Genomic DNA, 24621 nt, shown 5'->3' with positions numbered 1-24621 from the left:
GTTTAAGCAAGTTTTCCTTGGAGGAACACACCAAGGTCTCCTTACTTTCATTAATCAAGGAACTTTAAGACTTTTCCCTTCCATTTAAGCACTTGAAAGTGATCAGTAGAGTCAACTTTTATTGTGGCACAGCCTAATCCCCAGGCTGTCCACTTGAAGGAAGCACAGGCAAACCTGGGACAGGCTCCCACAAGCTCCAAGGAATCACCATGGCTGTTCTCTGCCACTGCCCCAAATGCAGGAGAGCCTCTAAAACAACAGCTTTGCACCTCACACCCCAAACTGCCAGGAAAGAACCCAAAAAGATGCTGGCACACATGAAGGTGTTGAGTCCTCTGTGTGCTCCAATGCACCACCCCAAGAACCCACCCTCCCTCATCCCTTGGGTGTCTAAAGACCAGGCAGGCTGAGATGGTTTCCTCACGTTTATTGGAAAAGCGACACACAGGGACAGACTCAGAGCGCTCCTCGGGGCGTCTTGAAGTTCATTCCCACTGTGGGCTGTGTCACCTGCAGGTTCGACAGGCTGCCAAAATCCTGGAAAACAGCACAGGAACAACGGGATCAGTCACAGCATCCTGCCCACTCTGCAAGGTGTGGGAAGTGGGAAGATGGTGTGGGCAGCACAAAGGGTGGACACAGGTCTCCTAAGGGGAGACCAGTCTGCTCTGAAGACTGACTCCTTGCTGAGGGAATCACCAGAATGGAGGGCAAGGAACAACCCCACCGTGCTGGTGACAAATCCCCCATGCCCCTGCCCTTTCAAAAGCCATACATGAATTAATCCTCAGAACCCAGGGCAGAGGGACATCCTTGACACCATCCAGGCACTCAGGGCAGCAGGAGCTGTGCCAGGGAAATGCCAGGAGCTGGGCAGGGAACAGTTGTGGCTACTCACCAGGAGCTTCAGCATTTCCTTGGTGTCCGGGTCCACTTCGATGATCTCCTGGTCCAGGGCAGAGACCTGGGGACAGAGGGAAGAGAAAAGGTACAAGTGATAAAGCCCCACAACTACCTGGGTGTCTGCACAGCCACTCTGGTCTCATCCCACTGCTGTGGGAACAGTTCCAGCAGCAGAGCCAGGACCATCCTGATGGAACACAGCTTTCCTGACTGAACACTGCAAGAGGTCACTAGCAGCAGAGGGAAAAGTTTGTTTTATGGCAAATCTTCAGAAACCGAGGCTCAACCTGCTCCAGGCCAAGGCTGTTGAGGAGCTGGTGTTGGACCCTCAACTGCAACAGTACTGGCAGTGATCAGTGACACTCACAACTGCCTTGTGACACAAATCCACCAGTGCCAACAAAGGCTGTCCCACCTCCAGGACCTGTGCCCTCCTGCTCTTCAATTCCAGAGAAACTTCCTCCAGCCCTGTCCAGACCCCATAATTACCTCCGCAGGTTTCCTTCCCCAAGACCTACGTAACACCAGGACTTTTCTAAGAAACCACAAACAGTACAGGTTTGTGTGCTGACACTGCACCAACAGCTGCAGCACAGACACCCCTTCCCTGCTTGGAGTCCCTTCCCTGTAACCCCTCTCTGGTGCCAGCACAGAAACCAGCAGCTCTTCCAGGAGCCTCCAGGAAGACCTGGGAGAGGGGCAAGATGTGCCATGCCTGAAGGCTACAAGAACGAGGAGAAACGGAACAAGGGAAGGCCTCCTGGATGACCTCACCCAGGCGACAGGTGAGATCCTGACCCCGTCCAAACAGAGGGTTAAGGCAAGGGGGTTTTACCAAATCCCTCCCTCCGAAATACCCTACTTCCCATCAAATTCTTTTTTCCCAAGTTTTAAGTTAGAAAACCAAAGCACAAGAAGCCAACTACCCTTCCTATCCTAAGTAACAGCTTTGGAGGGATCCACCCCGGCCCCTTTGATCCAAACCCTCCTCAGCTCGTCCTGGCTGAGGGTTTTAATGAAACTTGGGACCGTTTACGGAGATCCGGCGATACAGGATGGAGCGATGGGGAAGCTGGAGCCTCACCTCCGGGACGTAGTTGTCCCTCCTCTCCCTCTCCTCCTCCTGCAGTTTGATGGAGATGCCGCGGACAGGGCCCCTCTGGATTCGCTTCATCAGGTGGGTGACATACCTGCAGGGACACGGGGGTGTCCTGGGCTTTCCCAGGGCTCACGTCACCCTTCCCCACACCCCAAATCCTGGAACCACAGCACAACGAGCACAGCTGCCACCATCTACCCCGGCGATATCCCACCACCTCCGGGGACATCGGAGACCAAGTGTCCGACAGCAACAGGGTTTGGGGGAGACAGAGACCCCCCCAAACACGGGAAAACTCTCGCACTGTTCTCCCTGCACTATCAATGACCCGGCCACGGGTGGGACCGTAATCACTTTCGAATGCAGGGGCCAGCAGGAACCCCCAAACCCTGCCCGAATTCCCCAGGACCTTCCAATGCCCAAACCCCCGGGGACACCCCCAGCTGCCCAAATCCCATCCGGGCCCCCCCGGTACCCAAAGCCCACTCGGGGCCCGCAGTCCCTCACCCCGCAATCTTGTTGCGCAGCTTCTTGCTGGGGATGATGGCGATCTCCTCGCACACGCGCTTGTTGGTGTGGAAGTCATTCCCCAGGCGCGTGTAGTACTTCTCGATGATCACCCGCGCCGCTTTCTTCACCGTCTTCGTCCGAACGCGTCCCTAGGCGGGGTGTGCGGGAGGGCCGCCGGTCAGGCTCCGCCGAGCCCAGGCCCACAGGCTCAGCCCCCCTTTCCCCAGCCATCCCGGCCCCCGCCGCCTCCCACCGGCCCTCGCCCCGGTCCCCTCCGGTCCCCCCAGCCACTGCCCGCCGCGGGGACGCGGGCCCGCCCGCGGATGGCGGCGGATGGCGGACCCGCACCCACCATGTCGGCGGCGGCCGCGGAAAGAGAGCGGGAGGAGGGCGGCTGGCACCGGAAGCCAGCAGGGGGCACCGCGCCCCCTGGCGGCTCGGAGGGCTCCGACGGCGGCCCGGAACAGGATCCGCGGGGAGCGGCCCGGGAAGGGAAGGTCAGGTCCCTGCGGTGCCAGCCCCGCCCAGCCCTGCTCCAGAGAGGACACCGAGCAAGCAGCCACCAACTCGCACCACCCACGGAAGCGGCAGCAGCTAGGCCCAAAGGAGGAGCGCTGACAACGAGGCTGCTGCAGAGTTCGCACGGTGGGACTGGGAAGGAGGTCAAAGCCTTCCGTGCTCCAGGGAAACGGGGCACAACGAGGTGTCCACTGTGGCAGCGTCAGTCCGAACTCAGCCCTCCCCAGCCACACAGAAAGGAGCTCTGGGGTCCCCTCTCCCCTTAGAGCCCTGCAGGAGCAGCACCCGCACTGCCACAGTAGGAGAACACAGGGCAACACCGGCTCCTCTCCGATCAGCCTCATCAACTTCTGCTGCAATTAGGGGAGCTCCAGCTGGAGCCCAGGGGCCCACAGGGACCTCGGAGAAGCAGGACCTGAAAATGCATTGCCCAGCAGGTAGAGCTCCCTCCCAACCGAGTTACCCACCGACAGCATCCACAACTCATAGCTCCATCCATCCCTCCCTCCCCCCAAACCACATCCATACCTCCCCCCCACACCTTCAGGAAGCGACACCACAGCCCCTCCGAGCTGTAGACATCTCCCACGAAGCACACAAGGCACAAGAGAGTTGGGTTTTTTTTTTTGCTGCAACGTGTTTATTATGTGCCAAAAACTACACCACAGCTTACTCCACACGTCTGTAGGAGAGTGCAGTCTTGCCTGCATATACTACAATGAGGTAGAGACTTCACACACAGCTTCACAAAACCCCACAAAGAGCAGCTGGGATATGCAACAATGCAACATCAGCTCAGCAGTAAAGAAAAAAAAAAACCAAAAACATAGTAAAGAGGGAGAAATTATGACACTGGTTCTTTGGCACACAGCTTCCAATAGAGGGGAAAGTAACAAAATAATAATGATCAGCATAATTAAGGTCTCAAATCCCAGCAGCAGCATTTCAGTCGACTGCACTGATACTCCAAACATCTCGGGAAGGAAAGGAAAATTACTTGTCCCCTCTAAGAGAAAGGGCTCCCAGGAACCTTCATCGTCCACCAAACGCAGCCCTTTTTTAGCTTGTTACAAAAGAAAAGGTAAGTCCTGTGACTTTGTGTGATTAAAAACCTCTATCAACCCCCCATAAGTGCAACTTAAAAAAGTGCAACAAACTATTTAAAACTATATACAGCAGCTCAAAGATCCTCATCCCATCCAGTTTCAAATCCAAAAACAAAAACAAAGCCCGGCCTGTCCAGTTGCAAACCCCTGGATTTACAACGTCCTGCCAGCAGCCCCCAGACACAAATTGCAATAATGTTAAAAGCTGCCAGGAAAAGAAAAGAATCTCTCATTTCAAACGACTTAAAAACTGTTTTTAAGAGTGTAAAAAGGAACTCGTAAAAACCCTCGAGCGTAAAATATGAAATATGATTTGGTTTAAATGAAGAGCAAAGTCTCCTTGTTGTTACAGTAAAAAACGCCAGCTGAACACCCAGGTCACACCATCCAGGTGGGGGTAAATGAATGGAAAGGCACTGTATGGCAACGGCAAAACAATGACCAATGAGACCTGCGCTCTCTCCACCAGTATTGCAAGGAATGTAAAAAAGCGCCTTTAAAAAATAAAAAAACCAGGGCGGAGGCGCCTGTGGCGACGCCTCCGCGACACATGGCCCTTGGTTGGTTGGGTTTATTCGTTTTCAATTTTTGCTTCTCATCAGCAAACCAGGAACCAAAGTCTGGGAACTGCAGAATGGCTTGAGGGGCACTCCCCCCCTCAAAACACCCTCAAACAAACCCCAACAAAACTCACTGTGCATTAGTGCAGAAACAAAAAGACCAGCAAGTGCAAACATGAATGTAAGATTTTTGTTTTTTCCCCGTCAGTCCTCAGGAAGAACGTTCCCAGCCGGGCCTGGCTCCGGCAGGCGCTGCTGCGCTCTCCTTGTGGCAGCTTCTCCCAGGACTCTGCCCGCGCCCGCGGCAGCCCCGCGCCCCGGCGGCCCCTTAGCTGGAGTCCCGGTTCTTCTGGTTGCGCATCAGCGGGCGGTGGTGGCGCAGGACCTCCATGGAGTGCTGCCAGTGCCAGCACGAGCGGCAGAAGTACTTGAAGCAGATCTGTGGGCAGAGCACAGGGGCAGCACTGGGGTGTCTCCAGCAGCAAAGAACCGGCAGAGCCGCTCCTCCCCTTCATCCCTGCCCTGTTTCACAGCACCCACTGGCACAGTGGATCCATGGGCTGGAGAGAGGGAATGCCAGCCATGCTGTGGAGAGCCTGCTGTGCCCAGCTTCCATCTTTTGAACAGGTTTGAAAATCAGGGCTTGGGCACTGGGGCAGCAGCTGGGCTCTCCCATCACTCCATGGAATTCCTGCCTCCTGCTCATCCAATCCCAGCTCTGCAGGAAGCTGCCAGAGCCCAGCCAGGCTCCTTTGCCTGCAGTGAGGTGATACCAGCCAGAGCTCCCTGTGCCTCAGCCAGCCCCAGAGGGATGCACCCTGACCCCAGGCATGGCCCCCAGAGCACCAGTCATTCCCACTCTAGGTCCCAGTGCTGGCACAGCACCAGCAAACTGCAGCACCCTGGCCTCAAAGCTGGGTGGACACTGCCTGCCTGGGCCTCCTGGCAAGTACCAGAGTTGCCCTCCCCAGGAGGGCTGCACCTCCTCCAAAGCAAAGCCACCCTCCCAGCTGAGCCCCATCTTCCCCACTGGGCAAGAGCCAGTGTATATATCCCCAAAACCAGCCACAGGGACAGCCCTTCCTGGAGGAAACCCTTGAGCACAGGCTGCAGGAGAAGTGGCCTTACCTGGTCTCTGCAGAAGAATGGGCCAGGCTGGGCATTGCACACCTGGCACATGGAGTCCTCCAGGTATGGGTCGATCTGAACCTGCAGCAGAATGAGGCAGTGGGCATGGAGCAGCACCAGGGTGACTGCCCTCTCCCTCAGTACCTCCAAACCCCAGCAGCACCCCTGGGGCTGGCAGAGCAACAGTCCCACTTCCTGCTGCTTGAGCAGGAATATGGGGCAGGCTCCATGCACACTGCTGCTCCCAGCAGCACCACCCATCACACAGACCCCTCCCTGGGCTGTCCCACCAGCCCCACTCACCTTCTTGGTAAACTTGGTGGTTTTGATCTCCACAAATGCAGCAGTCACAGCCTTCAGGTAACTGCGCTGGTTGTTGAAGGTGACACGGCCTGACCCTGGAATAAGCCAGACCACGACTGTTAAGAGAGGAACAGCAGAGACCAAGAGGGAACCCACTGTCAGCACCACCCCTTCCCCCATGCCACTCAGACAGGGAAACAGCTTTGACAGGGAGATGGTATCCAGGGCCTAGGGGATCCTCCTGCCTCCTCCAGGCCCCACATTCCCAGGAGCAGCAGGAGAGCGTCACACTACACCTGATACATGCCAGTGCTGAGACAGCTCTGCAGCTTTTATTCCCAGCCTCCCCCTCATTCCAGAGCCTTGTGTTTTGCAGCCTCATTGCTAGTCAGCAGCATCCCAGCACCTTCCAGCCAAGGTCTGTTAAGCTCCAGGACTGACACTGGCAGATCCCTACAGCTCAGCCACAGGACAAAGTGCCACCCAAAACCCATCCATTCCCCTCCCAAAGCATCACAAGCAGGAGGGCCTGGATCCAGCCTGGGGTTACAGGAGATGCCCTCAGTCAGCACAACCAACCAGGGCACAGCTTAGTTACCAAAACTGAGCTCTGACTGCTGCAACTTGCAGACAGCTCCAGGGGTGGAAGTGCCACTGAGCTGCTGGGAGATGGATCTTGCCTACTTGGAGCAACCCGGGCTCTGCATGAACCACAGGAGGTTGGGGTCACACACTGGGATCTCACAGGAAGGTTCTGAAACACCTCATCCACAGTCACACTGAGAATCTGCCTGAAGTCTCATACTCCCTTCCATTCCCACCCTCCTTCAGACTGTCCCCGTAAAGGCACTTCAGGGACTTTGCAGCACCACATGCACATCCTAAACCTGAGCCTTGCCCAGAAAAGCCTGACTGCTATCCAAGGACACCGACCAAGCACTGACAACTCTGCACTACCAAGCTTTGACACAGTTACTGCCTGGCAACACCAGGAGGTCCATGCTCTCTGAAAATTTATGCCTTGCTGCAGCCTGAGCCTGGAAAGCTGGTCCTCAGGCACAGGCTGTGGGTTTTTTCCAACACAGCAGCCACCTCAGTGCTGTCTCCTGGCCCATCCAGCCTCCAGGAAGGTTCACAGGTCATGACAGACCATGTTTCAGCTCTGGTGACAAGAGCCCAAGAATGGGTTAAGACCCACAGCTGTCTCTGTCCTGGGAATGGAAAAGCAGCTAGAGCAGCATCCAACAACCACTAACAGCACTGAACAAGGACAGAGAAACCTTCAGCAATGCCTAAAGGCATATCTGCTCTGAAATGATCCAGGACTTTCCAATTCCCAGGCACATCAGCTCTACCAGCCCAGCCTAAGGCTGGTCTTGCCTCCCCAAGGCCAGGAGACGAGAGGCACAGACTGTAGAAGAGGTTGGACAGCATCTGCTCTCTAAGCCTGGCACCTGGGCAGACTTCCAACAGAAGGACAAGCCAAGGGCACACTGCAGCCTCCTCTCAGCATGTCAGGGGTGACCACCAATCCCAGTGGAATCATCACTTACCTATGGGATACTTGTGCTTGTCGGTGTCGATGCCAGCATAGACCACCCCTCCAAACAGGTCGTACATGACAGCTGCCAGGGCCTCTGCATTCAGCATCCCGTGCAGGGCCCCCACAAACACCGTCTTGCTGGGGTCCAGCCGCTGCGAGGGGCTGCGCACGAAGTTGCTGTCGGCCAGCACCCATGGGATCACCTGCACCTGCAACCAGGAGCACCCCTGAACCTCAGACTTCAACCCCGAGCTGCAAACATCATTTGTTATCTATTGCTGCTCAGGGTCCACATCCATCTAAAGCTCCAGACGCCTCCAAGAAAACCCACAAGGGGACAAAACCAACTCTGCTTCCAGCTGAACTGGAACCCAAGTCAGCAGTTCCTTATGGGTGGCAGCCAGAGGACAATCCACATCCCTCCAGCCTGTGTTTATGGCCCAGTCAGGTACCTCCCAGCACAGGAGCCTGATGTTGGAGGGGACCACTGTAATAATCATCCACTGCCAGCTCCATGAGGAGCTCCCATCTGCTCTGCAGCTGACTGAAGGCTCTGGAGTCTAGAGCACAATTTGTGCCTGTCTAGATTAAGAGCTGCATCTCCATCTTTAACCCCCTGAACTCAGGCACTTGTCTGTGATCTGAGGTCCCCCCTTTCCCGTAAGCCCAAGCAAAGCCCCAGCACCCCCAAAGCACAGGTCAGCCAACCAAGGCCATGCGGGGGAGCAGCCTGGGATACAAAATATCTGACTGCTGAGCATGAATCATTTGTTCTGCAAGCAGAGGAGGCCTGACAAAGCACCTGAGGGATCCCAGTACCTCTGCAAGCTAAGGTGTGATGGAAGCAGCACAGAACAGTGGAATCCCTGTTTCCATGCTCTGTCCAAGGTAACTGAAGCCTGGAGGCACGGTCTGCCACCAACCCAGGAGCTCCAGGTTGGTTTGACATAAGCTGTTATGAGGGACACAAACACTGAGCTGACACATCCCTACCACAGGCAGAGAGCAGTCAAAGCCAGGAGCCAGCTGCCGTTCCAGCCCCGCTTTCCCCTCCTCCAGGCATCTCCCTCTGCATCCCCTGCTGCCACATCAGGCTGCTCTCACAGCTCTGCTCACCTCTTTGCAGCGCATCCTGCGGCTGGACATCTTGAAGTAGTACTCACTGAGCCCATCGGGGCTCAGCAGGTCCTGGGAGCAGGCCTGGAGCAGCGCACGCACTGACTTCTCTGACTCAAACACCAGGTAGACGTATCCTTTGGAAGGGAAAGAAGCAGCTATTAGAGCTGTGCTGGAGGAGGAGCAGATCATCCCAATTTGCAGGCATCCTCAAAAATCACTCCTGGGTGCCACCTGAAGTATCTGTGTGGTAGCTCTTGCTGCTCCCAGCAGACTCTTACATTTAAGCCAAACTGGGATGAGCCCAAACCTGGGATGAGCACAGCATGAGGGGCAGGATGCCCAGATCCAGGGCCACGTGGGCCACTGTTTGTTATCCATAAACCACACCTGGACATGCCAGGTGGGCACCACCAGCCTGGCCACAACGAGGTCTGCAGAAAAACAGACCCTGCTTTGTATTTAGGATAGCCTGGCTCAAATACAGTCCAGGGTTTTAAAGTCCCTTCCATGGATGCCAGTGCTCTACCTCACATTGCTCCAGTGACCGAATGAGGCTATCAGGCACTACAGGGCCTCCAAACCAGCCACTTCCTACCCTGTAACAATATGCCACAGCCCAGCTGCACACACTGGCAGTGGGATCAGCAGCTCTTCCAGAGCCATAGCCCCACATGGGGCTCCAGAAACACCCAGAGAGGGTTCCCCCAGCCCACAGTTCTGCCCAACCCTGCTACAGATGGATGAGGACACTGGGTTTGGGGTATCAGTGCTCTGCAGCCCAGGTGCAGACCCAAGTGAGGGCAGGACATTACCCCAGGTGCTCTGTACCATCCAGTCACCAGCATGCAGCTGTACCATCCCAGCATCCGTGCTGTAATATAGCATGGGAAAAAAGTAACCCTACCGTGTTCGCTATTACCTTTAGGCATATTACCTTTGGGAGGACAGCGTGGGTGTTTGCCATCCTTACCGGGCCACTCCACACTCAGGGAGCCAAAAACACGGAAAGTGTTGATCAGCCCAGCTACAGACAGAAGGAGAAAGGTCAGTGTCCCCTCCAAAAAGCTCCATCCTGCACCCTCCCAAGGTCAACACCCAAAGCCCTGACATGAGGTCTCACTTCCCAGGTGTGCTCACCTTCCGTAATGTCCCACGGGACTCCTCCCAGGAACACTTTGCAGGAGTAGACAGGGTTCTTGTAGTTTCGGGGAGGCAGCTGCCCGCTCCAGGTGCAGGTTGCTTCATTCACAGCTTGGAGAAGACACCAGTAATACTCAGTACAAGATCATTTCTTTCCCACTCTCCCACAGGCCTCCCCATATTCCTCAACTAGACGCTGAGCAGAGCTGCACAGCCACAGGCAGCTACCCAGACCCACCTGCTCTCTCAGCAGGTAGAGCCAGAGCCAGCCTTGGGCTTGGAGCAAGCTCTACGCTCAGCCAGTGTCTGCACAGAGGCCACCTGCTCTCCTCCCAAGTGTGGGACCATCTGCTGGACCCCCCTCCCAACTCACCTGCTGCCTGCCGATGCAGCCGGGCTTCTCTTTCAATACTGAAGGGGTCTTCTGGAGAGTCCAGAAGATCCCAGGAAGGCCACGCAGATGCTCCAGGCCATCTTTTGGATGCACTGGCCGGGGAGGAAGTCACTGCAGCCAGGGCAGCTTGATCTTGATCCAGCTGGGATCCCACTCCCATCTTCAAGGGGTCTCTTGACACCCCACTGAGAGGCAGGAAGGGCAGAGGAGGGGATATGCGAAGGCTTGACTGCAAGAGAAAAGCCACGTTGGAAATCCAGCTCTGAGTAAAAGCACACTGTGCCAGGGGTGAGAGTGTGATACACTGGGGCCCTGGCCTTGCCCATGGCAGGAAAGGGAGCTCTCAGGGATCTCTTGAGACCTGGCAGAGGCAAGAAAGCAGCAACCCCAACACATCCCAGCACCTAGAAAAGCCCTGGGCCATTCTCCACTGAACCCATGCCCATGATTAGCAGCAGGGATCATTAAGCAGGAGGCTCTTCAAACCACCAAGCCAACATTTACCCCTGGCTGTACAGCATCAAGAAGAACTGGGAACCCCAGGAGGAGCCTCAGATTCTGTGCTGTGCCTGCAGTGGGCAGGGCTTGTTGGAAGTGCCCATGGGCTCTGCAGGCACTCATTCTCTTGGCCCAGCTCCAGGACTGCCTGACCAGGGAATGGGCACCATTGACCACAGCCCCTTCCAGGGCAGGAAGAAGGAAAGCTCAGATCAGTGGAACAGCAGGGAGGCAGGATGCTGCACAGCTCAGTGCCAGCTGCGCTGCCGATCTGTCCCTGTGCTGCCACGGCAGGGCCGTGCTGGGAGCCCTTCACAAACAAGGACAGCACAGAGCCCTGTGCCCTGCACCACCTGCCACCATCCCTGCCTGGGTGCTGCAGCCACTCACACATCCTGATTCTCCAGGGTGGATCACAGCAGAATCAACCTCACATCCAGCCAGCTCTGTCCTTCACACCCACCCAAACAGAGGGGTCAGGGCCACAGCTACACCACAGCAGAGCCTGGAGCAGCTCCTGCCTTTATTCTCCTGTGTGCCAAGGCCAGGTCATGCAGCAGCATTCCAGAGCTGGCTGGAGCCAGGCTGTCCTGCTGGCACCCAGAGCTGCCACTTGCACCCACCACAGACCCATCAGAGCACACTGGGGCAGCCAGGCAGACACTCACTTGCTCCCTTTCAAGTTTACCTGTGCTTTAGGGAACAGAAGCAGGCTAGACCCAGTTTGCTCTATAAGAAACCACCCTGAGATGGAGAAGTGCAGTCAGCAAATAGGAAGAGCAATGAAAGGCAAGGACAGGAGCTCCTGAGAAGTCCAGGCTGGATCAGCCACCTCCCTGCTGGGATCAGGGCACAGATACCACCCTGCCACACATCAGCTCAAGCACCAAAAATCCCTCTGGGAGCTACTGTAACTCAGTAGGGCTGCAAGCACAGACCCAAAAAGTCAAAATATTAGCTTAGAAGAAAAAAAATAAGAGGCTACTGCTGGCTTGTGCTCAAGGACTGCATGAGCAGCCTTTCTCCCAAACCCTGAGCTGTGCCAGTGTGTGCACAAGAGCTCCTCCCAGCATTACCTCCCCTTCCTGAGCAGGCAGGGCTCTGGCTGGCAGCTCCACTCAGCTAGTCTGTGCTCCCCAAAAACACAGCAAGACCCCAGGACCCAAACTTACAATCAAGTCTGAGAGGTGGTCAGAACCAGAGCTGAACCCACTGGTGTCCGAGTCCGAGGGGCTGCTGGAGCGGGAGTCCAGGAGGGAGCGGGAGTTCCTCAGCGACGGTGTGGGAAACTTTTCTGGCAGGTCTGAACCAATGGGGTCTAAAGGCAGAAAACCCAGCGGGGGCTTGCCCAGGACGTTCCCAAGAGGGTTACTCAGCATGCTGAGAACTGCAACAGAGAGGGACAGAGTCTGTCAGGGCTGCAGCACAACACCGCTCCTTCCACCTGGCTCCTGTGGCCCAGGAGGCCACCGGGCTCCCACCAGCCCACAAATATCATGTCTGGGAGGTGGCACCTCTGGTGTTTGCCATCGGTTGGGCCATGGTGCTGCACAGAACCCAGAGCAGCCTGGTGTTGCTGACAAAGGTGGGTTATGAGACAGACTGGCCAGGAGAACACACTTCATCTGGGACAAGTTCAGAGATCCCACATCCCAGGTTACAGACCTCAGTGTTCTGGAACAGGACCCTCTGCCCAGTCCATGCCATTCCCTGACACTTGTCCTGGAGCAAGCTGGGCCTTGGGGGGAAGCTCCCTAGGGGTGGGGACACACACCAGTGGCAGGCACACCTGGCCCACCAGCAGGAATTTTCAGGCCCACAGGTAAGACACTGCTCACGTCACCCCTGCCAGGAGCCGGCTGTGGGCAGCCTGGGCTGCTGACAGAGAAGCTTTGCTGCCCCTGGTGTGTATTCACAGCAAGTCTGCCTGATCAGGCCTCTGCCCCAGAGCCTGCAGATGTGTCAGACTGCTTCCTTCAAACTGCAGGTTTTCCTCCCACTGAGGAGAATCCAGGAAAACGCCTCCCTAAAAAGAGAGCTGCTTCTGAGCAGAGGTCCAGGCCATCCAAAGGTCATAAAGTCACTTCCTGGTCAGTGATGTGGGGGCAGCTGCCACCCACAAGGAGAGGGAATGTAGGGCAGGGATCCCACAGGGGCACAACACCAGCCAGCCTATTCAAAAAGAGCAAGTCTCAGCAAGCTGAATGCGTACCCAAACCAAGTGAAAAGAGCAAAGCATTCAGAAATGGTTTTAATTATTCACAGGCTGCAAAACAAGGCAGCTTGCCCTGAAGCTTTCTGTCTTCAGCAAAGCAAATTTGGGATCCACTCGAGATCCTCCAAGCCCCACCTGATCTCAGCAAGCTGAACCATAAGGTTTTAACCCAGATTTTCAGCAGCTCCTACGCAGATGAGGATTAATAATCCAAACCAGCAGCCAAACCAGGAGAGCACCAACACCATCGTGCTCGAGTGCACCACGGTCAGACACTAGGACACCGTGGTGTCAGCGCCAGGGAGAGCTGCTGAGCACCACAGAGGCAAGATGCTGAGATGTACCTATCTCAAGCTGCATTATCCAATAGCACGCCTGCAGGGAAGCTGGCATATTCAGTCCCACACCTGGGGAAAAACCTCACCACCCCAATCTGTGAAGTCACACAGGTATAGGTGGGTCCTTTACTTGAAGCATCATCTCCCTCAACTCAAAGCAGAGCCATCAGCAACAGTCACAATATCTTCCCACATTTGCAGAGCCTTAACCTTGTGAAATTCCCCTGTTTTGGCTGCATCATGGACCTGGGAACTCACCTCTGCCACACTGAGAAGGGGACCTTCTGCCCTTTGCTCTCCTGGACAGGCAGCACCTGTGCTCAAACCCAGCCCTGCAGCCACAGGAAAATACTGGCCAGCCCAGCAGTCCTTACCTGGGCAGAGCCTAGGCAGCAGCAGCCCTGGGACCGAGGCAATGTGACACAGCCAGGGAGGAGATGCTCCCTCCTAGTCACAGCTCCGAGCAGGGCACAGCATCTCCCAGCCCCGGCAAGCCGCGCTCGCTGCTCTGCCGACTTCTCTGAAGCCACGTGATGTGTTTAAAAATACAGCCGGCGTATTGTTCTGGGGAGACAGCTGAATCTGTCCAACAGGCTCCAAAATCTGATTAGTCACTAAACAGCACAAGAGGCAAAGCAAAGCAGCTGATCCCACAGCCCAAGCCTTGCTGCCAACAAACGCTCCCGCGCTGACACCCTCCTCCTTCCCCAGCCAGTGAGGACCGTGGGTTTGGAACGCCGGCAGCCCTACGCTGACCCTAACTGCACAGCATTCCAGAGACCTGCAGCAGCTCATGCCAGGCAGACTGCTACCAGATAATGCTGCCCTGCCCTGTATCTCCTGGTTGGCAGAGATGTGGAACCAGAACTCCATTTAGGATGCCACAGCAAGGGTTTGAGGATCATCGGGAGCTCCCAGTGGCATTACAGGGTCCAGCTACCCTGCCCTATTTATGTTACCCTCATCTCTGCCACCACATACATATTTCTCCCAGGATTTCTCAGCTCTCACAGCAGCTACAAAACCAGTAAGACCAGTATAAGTACACTGAAGTGGCAGGATTACTGCCCTTTGAAAGGTTCTACTGTCTGGGCATTTATCACCACACAAAATCCTGCCAGCTTCAACTGCCCCAATCCTAACCTCATGTCCTGGAAGTGCTGACATCCTGCTGTTAACATGGATAGATTCTATCCAGTCCAGCAGCTTTTACAGCTCTGCACCAGCAGCACTTGGTCACACACTCTGCAGGACAAACTGAGCTCGTGGGAGACCCCACATCACCCCAGTGGACCTGACTCGGATTCACCTGGTACCCACAGCCACTCACAGGGACATTGGGACAAAAAGCCATGAGCCAAACTCAGCATTTCCACTTTTATCCTTGCTCAGTGACCAGGCTGTGTGCCCTGACACCAGTCTGTGCAGGTAGCCTAGGAAGCACCTGCATGAGACACTCAGATCTTATTCCTCAGCACCATCCCAAAGGCATCCTGCTCTAACTCCCTGCTTCAGCCCACCAAACCCCTCCTGAGGAATGGAGCACAAGAGCCCAACACAACCTGCCCACCTAAAAAAAAAGCCTTCAAAGCATTGGGGCCACACTTCTTCCTGTGGAGCTGACCTTGTCTCCCCTTCCAAGTACACAGCTCATGTAAGGGGAAAAAATCACTCCCAACACACATGCAAGATGCATCAGCAATTCCTGGAGTCAAGAGCATCCCTGCAAGTCCCAAAGTGAAAAAGTAAATACCATGGAACTGCTCAGGGTAAGAAAAGAACATGAGTGCAAAGAAATGTTTTTCACACCTAGAGGGGAAATTTTAACTCAGGGGTCAATGTGGCTCCCATTCATCACTCACACAGCAAGAGTTTCTGGAACTTTTCCTGCCTCTGCTCAATGCAGCAAGGGAAGCACATGGCAATGCTCCTCTGCAGGGGACAGCAGAAAAGGAGCTTTTAATAGAATCCGGGCACTGACTTTTTGACTCACCGCTGCAGCTCTAACGCCTGATGCAGAGCCAGCACGCTCTGCTCCATCTCTGGGCATGCCAGCCCAGCACTGGCAGGTTTGAGCGCTGTAGAACAGCCCTGACACCACATGGCACTGCCAGGTCCTGGCCACACAGGCCACTCCCTGGAGAAGGAGCATTTTTCAAACTACTCCTCTTCCCCAGCTGAGCTTTCCCTAGTGACTGCTGTTTGTATACCATCACTCCTGCATCACCCCAAGTCCCCTAAAGAAGCTCAGGGGAGCGCTCTCAAGACTCTCAGATCCATCACACCTGAGCCAGACGCCTGACAGAAACAAGCAGCTACACTGAGCCCACAGTGGTAGCTTCAACTCTTGAAGTCAACTCTACCTGTAGACCCCAAATTATCCTTCAAATCCCATTACCAGCCACTGAACGTGAGTTTACCCCATCTCAAGCAGATTGCTCCACCAGCACAAGCTGCAATTCAGAGCATACTCTTCGAAGGTGTCCCAACAGCAAGATGCAAAATCCAAGCACTAAGGACAACTTTTACTATTCCATCCACTAGTCAAGACATGCAATTTAAGATCTCCAGCACCTGCCCAGGACCTTGGAGCACACAGCTCTTCACTGCACACTGTAATTTACAGCCATTTGATATTTAGACCTTCCTGGTAGCTTTGCCCATGCCCATTCTGAAAAAGATGAATGTAAAGATGAGCCCCAAGGATTGCTGGTGCTAGCAGCTCAGGGAAAGAAAGGCTCTGGGAAAAGAAACACAATGCTGATGACAAATGACAGTTTATTGCCTTGGATAACAGCTTAAGAGCAACAGGATCATTTAGGTGAAGGAAAAGACCTCCAAAATAGAGTTCAACCTTTGACCAATCACCACCTTGTCAGCTGGAGCAGAGCACAAGTGCCACATCCAGACACCTCACATGGAGCATCCACTGAGTTTAGACCTGACAGACAGAGCTGACCAGAACCTCAGCCACCTCTACAGTGCCCTTTGAACAAAATGCTTCATCTCAGCTCTCTGGGAGACCACCCAGCCAACACCCCATGCTATCAGTGCTGATGCTTTTCACTCCCTGGTGCATCACTTTAGTCAAATTATCCATAAACTGGATATCACTAGTAACTTTTGCCCAGAGCAAAAATCCCTCTTACCCAGCAGCTGCCCAGGTCCTGCCACTCAAGTTCTTTCTCCATGCTCAGAGCATCAGTGGGAGCTCCCCCATGGCTGAGAACAGCATTTGCCACATCCCTCAGAGTCTGGAGACAGATGGAGAGTGGGCCAAGAAGTCCTGTTGCAGGAGCAGTTTGCCAGGGCCAGTCCTTGAGCTGCCAGCCACGTCTGGCACCCGCAGACCGCGCACGGGCAGCTTGACACCGCACTGGCTGCGGCCCCAGGGCCAGGGGAGCATGTGCTCTTCTGGAAGTTATGCTCTGGAGATGTGTTCCAGCCTTTAGAAACTCACTGCAGGGCTGGAAGAAGACTACTTTGAAGAGTCCAGGACTTGTCTGAGCTAGGCCTTCAGAGGGTCACCTCTGCAGGCAGGCACTCCCAGCAAGGTTAGGCAGAGGGACACTGCTCAGCACAAGAAGGATGGCAAGCTGTTAAGACCCACCCCCCTGCATCCACCACAGGCTGCAAGTCCACCTTTCTGCCTGGATCTCCCCACAGGAATGCTCCTTACCAGGAGAAATAAAGCAGAAGAGCCAGGTTTTGGTGACATCTGCCAAGCCCAGAGGCTGCAGCACCATATACACATTTGGGGCAGGGCAGCAGAGGGAGAAGCAGTGTGACTGAGGCCCTGGAGACTGAATACAGTGCACTTTCTTTTGTCATGCATCAAATAAGCTTGTAAAGTTAAAAAAAAAAACTAATGTCCTAAACAATAGCCTGCTGCAATTCCAGAAAAACAGCTCGTCTGCAGTTTTTACCACCCAGCCAAGCTCTGCCCTGGTGGGGTGGGAGCAAGCTGAATGTTTTAGTCAGCCAAAAAGCAGTACCTCCTACAGACACTGAGAAACTCCATGGCAAGAGAACCATTTGCATGTCTGAAAAGCAAATGGGCACCTCAACCACCTCCTACAGCAGCAGTTCAGCAGTGACACACAGCCAGACAAGCTGCCAGGGTGAGCTTACCCTCCTCACACACAACCACCAAGCAGCTCAAAGCTCATGGCAGGGAAGGGCTGACCAACATTCCAGTCTAATCCTAAATTTCAGCACTTCTTACCTGCAGCTGTGGGACCTGGAGCTGCCCAAAGGGAGCCCACACATCCACAGCACAGGAACATTGACTGGAACAGGGCCAGCAGCAGCTGCAGTGGCAGATGTGGGGCTGGAGCACACAGAACAGGGACAGGATTTGCTTGGCACAGGGAAAGCAGACAAAGGATTCTCCCTGTTTACCAAACTCTTACAGGGGCACAAAAAACCCCAGGAAAAGCTGCACAAAGAGCAGTGGCACAAAAATTTCTTCCTCTTAAGTAGAGCAGCCATGGGACAAGGACCAGAGCTAGAGGGAACTAAGTCCTTATAGTTCTGGAGCTCACCTGAGCAACACATTGGATACATCCAGAGGATCTGCCCAGCTCAGATCCTCCAAATTTCATTATATTCCCATTACTCCACTGAAAAAAAGTCAGTATTGTTATTAGAGGGGCCATGTGAAGACCAAGTTACACAGTCCTCTCCAAGCTGTATCACCACAGAAACCCCAATAATCTTAAGCCAACTACCAGCTCTAGAGAAAAGCAGCTCCCAGACTGTAGATGTAATCAAACCAGCAGCAACCACCATCTAAAGTAGGACCTACAGCACAGCCCATTTTTTTCTGAACTACAAAAGAGGAACCTCTGCCCTCACAGATGCTTCATATTTGGGGCGAAGAAAAACTGAAGATATTCAGGCAGCTATTTCTGGTTTGCTAAGAAGGGGGCAGGGGAATAAAAAAAGGCAGCATGATCCCACAGCTGAACCACAGAATTAGAGTCAGGACACCTGAGGTCTATTCTTGGTTCTGGCACCAACATGGTAAGTCACTTGCCCTGAAAAAATGGAAACAGCAGCATAACTGGGAACAAGCAGAAGATTATTGCATTAACATCTGAGAGCACTGGACCCAGCTGACAACAAGGCTCACAGCTTCCTGAGGCAGAGAATTTACTCCTGTGTGTTTCTAGGAAGGGAAAACAGCTGCCCAAGGTAAATATAAAAATCAGAAAAGACAGCTAAAATGCAATTCAGGATTACAAGTGCCCAGGTAATTGCATTCACTAAGCAGGCTGCCACAACCACAGCTGTCTTTAAAGAGATCAGAACACTGAAATACAGCAGGTTTTAACATGTATCATTCCCAGAGAGATTTAAAAGCCAACATATTCAGGTCAAATTCTGCACAACAAGCTTCAGCTTCACAAGCCTTTAGAACAAACACTTCTATATTTAAGTACCAAACTCCTCTCAATTATCTGCCACAACATCTAGGGTGCAAACTGTGCCGTGTGTGTTACCTGACTCGGTAACAACGGTGGAGTGACTCATCCTCAGCTGCATCACAGTTTGGGGGTGTCAAGGCCAGTATTCCACCTTTAGAAGGGGGACTCTCTAGAAGGGGGCAAGGTGTCAGCCAGACCCCTCTGCAGGCTACAGTGAAGGAAAACAACAGAAAAAAAAGACAGGCTTTAGACCCAAACTCAATTTTCTTTGGGAAATGGCACACAAGCGTCACTGAGGCCTTCAGCTGGCATAAAGCCACTGCTAGACTGGCACTCCCAAACCCTGCTGCCTGCAGGCTCCCAGTTACCCTCCAGAGGTCTGCAGCCTTTAGCATGACAGCTTGGGAGTTTGCCCCACCTACCCCTCCACACTCTTGGGGAGAAAACCAGGCAGAGGTGCAAGAAGGAGCTGGCACGTCCCCACGGCCATCTCAAATGCGTGGCACCAGCTGCTGTGCCCGAGCACAGCCTCTGCGCTGGCAGCAGCACAGACAGCACCTGTGATTCAGCTGTTTTGCCACTGTCTAAGGGACCAGCATTGGGGGAGCAAGCTTGGAGATGTGGATAGAAGGTGCAACCCTGGCTGGAGATGCCTTGCCCAGAGCCCCAGCCCTACAGCAGCACCACTCAGCCTCTATGTGCAGTGACAGCCCAAGAATTCACAGTATCCTTCAGGAGGGGATCATCATCCGAGCCAGCTCAGGGGAGGCACCCACTTAAAAGGATGTTTTTGTGGGAACACCAAGGCTGAATTAGCTTCTGGAGCTCCCTTGGGCTACATTATTTCTGCCACCCTCCAGCAGCTTTCCTACCCTGCTCTGAGCAAGAGCTGAACTGGAAAACCTCAAGAGATCCCTTCCAGCTGGAGTTACCCTAAAGACTCCAGCCTGCCAAGGGCACTGCAGAGGGCCCACAAGCCTCTGCTACAGGCACACTGGAGAGCAGGTCCAAAAGCTGTTACCTACCAGCTCCATGCAGAAGCACTCATGTCAGCATGTGCTGTGGAGTTCACAGTAAAGGCACAGAGTCAAGAACACATTCAAGGCCTCTTCCAAAGTGTGCCCATGCTCCGGGTGGAGCTGCACTCCACTCCATTGACCATTTTCGGGTCAGCTCTGCCCTGCAAGGAGCCCTCACATCCACTGTTCAGATGCTTAGTAGTGCAAGGGCTGGAGAAAAAACCTCACCTCTCATTTGACTGGTCCAATTTTGGGGATGAATCCTACTCCAGACCAGGCCTTGCACACACAAAACCACTCTCCCTGCTGCTACCTCCAGTATCAATCACAGGAAAGACTAAACCATGAACTGCCTGAGGCAGTTCAGACCCACTGAACAGCAACTCCAATGCTCTCCTTGGACAGGAGCATGCCTTTTAAGGCTCAAATTCCAGAGTGACACAAGAGAAATGTTCTCCAAATCACCACTGGACAGTGCCACAGGGCTGCTCCAGAGGCCACAATCAAACATCCCTCCCTGACAGAAGTGTCAAGGGGACCACTTTGAGTGGTACATGCCTACTGCCACAAGCTGCCTCCAGCACAGGACTGGAGCTGCCCTGACATTTCAGTTCTGGCTGGATACAGGCAGAGATGCTGGCTGGGTTCTTGTTCCTCCTCTATTTGCATCTTCTGTTTTACAGCATCAGCACAGATAAAAATAAATCTGTTTTAGGAGACCTTGCTCAAATGGAAGCTTTAAGAGTTGGATTGAGAGCAACTTCCATTAGAAACCAATTGCAAGCTCAGGTTTGATACTTCTTTTATTTATTTGATACATATTTTATTCTGTTAAGGATCAAATACCACTGTCACATGAGCAGTGTTCAGCTATTAAGTACTTCCCTGCTTCCCACTCCCCAGCACAGGAGCCAAGCACTGAGGAACCAGCCCACTAAGCAGCTCTTACTGAAACCCATTCAAGGAACAAGTGCCCATTAAGTACCCACATCGAGTAAATCCTTAGAAAAGCACTACAAGCACTAGGATGGCATGGGACAAGCTTTTAGTAAGGCTGTCTCAGGTACTCCTGGAATACCAGCACCAAGCAGGAGATCCAGAGAGTCAAACCAGCTCCCAGCTTTGTGCCCTTACACTGTTATCATCCACAACCTTCACAGAGGAAGCAACACCACCACCACATCTGTGCTTCCATTACTACACCCTGAACATCTGCAAGCTGCTCTCAAAGGAACCAGACTGCTGGGAAAGACTATCCTCCTTCCAAGGGAAGAAAGGACACCAAGAATATGTAATTCAGGACCACCATGAAAAATCTGGATATATATTTTCTTGAACCAGGCACAGCCCCGAGGTCGTCAGGAGTTGCCTTTCCCTGCTCATTACAGCAGCACAACAAACTTTCCCTGAGTTTTCTAGGCATTCTTGGGCTTAGATGAAAAATAAGTCTCACTCAGGTGAAGTGCTCTCCCCCCACACCCAAAATACCTCTTTCATTACAGAGCAAGAAAGTCATCCTTGGATATTCTGATGCCAACCTACTGTTGTCCAGACACTGAGATCTCCATCAGGATGAGCCTCTGGAATCTTCCTCTAGCATAAGGAGAAAGATTTACACACAGCCAAGCAGAAATAAACAGGAGCCAAAGACACACCTAGGTCTCCTGAAGCCACTTGTCCAAAAGACAGCAGGAAAGACAGCAGGGAGAGAACCTGGACATGCACAAAGGAGAGATCTATGGAGCTTGGCACTGGTTAGCCAAGCAGCAAATTAAACAGATGGAGAACTGCAGACCCAAATCCTCTGCCCCAAGCTCTGCATCCAAGCACTCAAACCAGCAGCTCAAGGAAAGCCAGTGACTGCCATGCTGCATTTGTATTTATAAACAGCCACCCCAGGCTGAGCAGCAACTCTCCCCTGGGGGGGTTCAGGTGCCCTCCACCACACACAGCATTTGAGGACACTCTGAAAACAGCCTGACCTCAGGGAGCAGCTTATGAATCCCTCCTGCTGTTATCAAGAAGAAAGGCAAGGAGTCCATGACAACAACCATTCTTCCTGTGCAACAGGTCTTTTCTTTCATCTTTCAGATGGGGTTTTGCCTTGAAAACTTCAGAGAGATTCGTGCTCTGAGGCCTCGCTATCTGCCAGGCAACACACAACAGACCGCCCGCAGCTCCAGCCTAGTAGATTTTGAGCAACTACAGATAAGCAAACATATTGCAAAAATGAGTTGCTGTGCTCTGGGAAGCAGAAGAGCCAAGGGCTGGGAAGATTCAGCAGCATTTTCCTACCATGGGCCATTTCCCCAGAACCAGAACGACAGGAGCTGCAACCTTGCAGGCTGGAGAATGAGACAGCAGCAGCCACCCCACAGAGGGCACAGATGAGGCTGGAGCTGCAGTCTCAAGAGCAAATCCAAGGAAAAGCTCAAATCTTTAGACAGCTTTAGGGTCACACAACAAGCAGAGGCAGATACAACAAGGTGCTCCATCAGAAAGAGCTCACCGCTGGGCTCACCTGGACAGCCCAACATCCTCTCCAGAAGACTTGATCCTGCTAAAAACACTCCCAGGTTAGCATTGCAGACTTAGTATTAACAGACTGGTTTTAGGATGATTTCCCCGTGGGCAAGTCTGTTGTCCCACATAGGGACAGCTTCCAATGTAGGGCAGGACAAACCAGCCAGACCAAGCAACTGGCACGCAGGCTGAAAGCCAGGCAGGGAGACCCAAAATCTGCACAAGGACCTGCTGTGTGCTGCTGTTCTCCAGGCAAAAACTGGATCGAGACCCCGTTTACTTGCACCCCTTGAGAAACAGGGCAGTGAAGGTAAAGGATACCATCAAGGGCAGTTCTACCTCGCTGCCTCTTAACCCCTCCTTGCCTCTCAACTCCGAGATCTCGGCACACGTGTCCGCCTGCTGGGAGGCTGAAGACAGGGAAACGCTGCCTCAAGAAATACACAATGGCAGGACTGGAAGTGTTAAGGGCCAGTTTCCTGCACAAGTCCCTCCCCAGGTCACAGAGCAGGTTGCTGGGACTAGCTGAAGTATTTCCAGCCTGACAGATCTAGTGGCAGCAGAGGGTTTGAGACACTTTGCCTGCTGTGAGACAGCAGTTCAATCCTACAGCCAGGAAGTGCCAGCAGCTCGAGCCTGCAGCAGCCACTGCCTCCAGAGAGCCTCTCCAGGCACCAGCAGTGCCTCTGGCACGCTCCCCAGAGCTCAGCACACACCCTCCGCGCGTTACAGGCCTGGTGCAGAAGGAAAACTCCTCACAAATAACCCTGCCTGGATGCAAGGGGCTCAGTGGCCCTTTGGGCAGGCAGGATTGGGGCATAAAAACCAGCCCCACTGTTCTCTGACCTGCCATCAGTAGACACTTGCTCCTGCTGCACCAAGCTGTGTGGTGACAACGCCCTGGCAGCACAAGGTGACACCGGAAGGCTTTGCAGCCAAAGGTCCTTCCCAAGCTGAGGAAGCTCCCTGCTGGCAGGGACTATGAGGAGGAGAAGAGGTCCCAGCTCATCAGTACTCAAGCACGGCACTGCAGGGGACATCAGCAATATTTTTAGCCTGATTGTTAGCTATTTTGTTGCATTTCCACCCTTCCAGCCACCTCTCTGTGGGTCCACACAGCTGAGTCACTGCTGGAACCTTCCAAAGGCCCGGGTGCCAGCGGCACAACAGCTTCTCTTGGCTGTGCCAGCCCTCCCTCATGTCCAGCCACAGCCCAGCACTGCCGCAGCCTCACCTGCCTGCAGGACATCCCGATGGACACCCCAGCCCCACGGGCCAGGCCAGCTGCAGCCTCCCAGGCCTCAGCAGCACTCAGACACAGCAACATAGCCTCCCTCCTTCCATCACAGCATGGACAGGCCACCTGGAAGCACCAGCATCTGCCAGCTCCTTAGACCCACACAGCTCTCAGACACAGGACACTTCTGCCACCCAGAGTGCTCCACAACCTTTCAGAAAACACTCCTCAACTACAAGCTCACTGCTCCCAAGGAGCTCCACTGCCACTCCTCCAGGGCCCTGAGGAAGGGCTAAGGCCCCACAGAGACAGCAGGTGTGGGTGGCTGAAGCAATACAGGGCCGTGCACAGGATCAGGAGCCTTTCACCTCCCCAGCCAGCACATACCATCCCCACAGCTCTCAGAGCAGGAGAGTAACAACAGCCCAGACCATGAAGCACTCCTGGCCTAGATGCTCGCTTGCAAAGGGAGCGTGGGAGTGAGAAGAACATTGTCTCAGGATCACAACACCCTCAGCTACAGGGCACTGGACCCTCTGCACAGCCACAGAAGGCCAGAGGCTGCTCTGCCAGAGCATTACAGCTGCACCTGGGCAGGTCTCACATCCCAGCCACCCTCTTTGTGTACTAATGGGAATACCAGGAGTCAGAAGTGAAGAAAACAGGCCTCTTCAGACAGCACTGGGTGCCATCTTCCACCAGCTGTTACCACACTTGCCACAACCACCCAGTGGGCACAGATCATCAGAGCCCAGAGCTGTGCCTGAGGCAAGATCCTTTCCACAGCTTTACCCAGGCCTCTGCAGCAGGCAGGAGCTCCAGCACAAAGCACTGCAGTCAGTGGGGGCACCTGACACCAGATACACCCTTCCATGAGCAGGGAGGTCACCAGAGCACCTTCAAATCCTCTCCAACTCTACTTTCTTCCTGAAGCCAGCAGTCCTTTCCACCCCCTTAGCAATAAACTCCCACCACCAGCATGGCCATGCCAGCCCCACCACCCAACCTCCGAGGCGCAGAGCCCTCCTCGGGCTCATG

The 24621-nt window shown here is 54.0% G+C and overlaps 2 protein-coding genes and 1 non-coding gene across 6 annotated transcripts in view; all 3 read right to left on the bottom strand.

Moving 5' to 3' along the window:
• Nucleotides 1-412: 412 nt before the first annotated feature.
• RPS17 (ribosomal protein S17) lies at nucleotides 413-2977 on the bottom strand. Its single transcript, XM_058846869.1, has 5 exons — nucleotides 2865-2977; nucleotides 2510-2661; nucleotides 1988-2093; nucleotides 899-964; nucleotides 413-537 (listed from the first exon to the last, which is right to left on the bottom strand). Exons 1-5 carry the CDS (start codon nucleotides 2865-2867, stop codon nucleotides 457-459), a joined length of 408 nt encoding a protein of 135 aa, XP_058702852.1. The 5' UTR covers nucleotides 2868-2977; the 3' UTR covers nucleotides 413-456.
• Nucleotides 2243-2370, bottom strand: LOC131583363 (small nucleolar RNA SNORA71). The gene has a single exon (XR_009278504.1). It is a non-coding gene; the product is annotated as a small nucleolar RNA SNORA71 (small nucleolar RNA).
• Nucleotides 2978-3656: 679 nt separating the features above from the next.
• The window catches only part of CPEB1 (cytoplasmic polyadenylation element binding protein 1), a 32458-nt gene continuing 11493 nt past the window's right edge, over nucleotides 3657-24621 (bottom strand). For 2 of the 4 annotated variants that reach the window (XM_058847285.1, XM_058847282.1), the window contains exons 3-11: nucleotides 11995-12209; nucleotides 10304-10553; nucleotides 9928-10041; nucleotides 9725-9814; nucleotides 8788-8924; nucleotides 7682-7880; nucleotides 6129-6223; nucleotides 5826-5906; nucleotides 3657-5136 (exon numbers count right to left, since the gene is read on the bottom strand). In XM_058847285.1, coding sequence (XP_058703268.1) covers nucleotides 5026-5136; nucleotides 5826-5906; nucleotides 6129-6223; nucleotides 7682-7880; nucleotides 8788-8924; nucleotides 9725-9814; nucleotides 9928-10041; nucleotides 10304-10553; nucleotides 11995-12209 — 1292 coding nt within the window. In that variant the 3' untranslated portion in view covers nucleotides 3657-5025. The other 2 variants (XM_058847283.1, XM_058847284.1) reach the window with 2 other exon arrangements.

Source organism: Poecile atricapillus, chromosome 11 (genome assembly GCF_030490865.1).
Source record: "Poecile atricapillus isolate bPoeAtr1 chromosome 11, bPoeAtr1.hap1, whole genome shotgun sequence".
Taxonomy (NCBI): domain Eukaryota; kingdom Metazoa; phylum Chordata; class Aves; order Passeriformes; family Paridae; genus Poecile; species Poecile atricapillus.
Note: the sequence above shows the minus strand (reverse complement) of the source record. Positions and strands in the feature narration are given on the sequence as shown.

Excerpts from the sequence above, each read along its gene's own strand:
- RPS17 (XM_058846869.1), bottom strand. Across the intron at positions 2,094-2,509 it reads CTGCGCAACAAGATTGCGGG|GTATGTCACCCACCTGATGA; the intron begins GTGAGGGACTGC and ends GTGTCCCTGCAG. Across the intron at positions 538-898 it reads AGGAAATGCTGAAGCTCCTG|GATTTTGGCAGCCTGTCGAA; the intron begins GTGAGTAGCCAC and ends GCTGTTTTCCAG.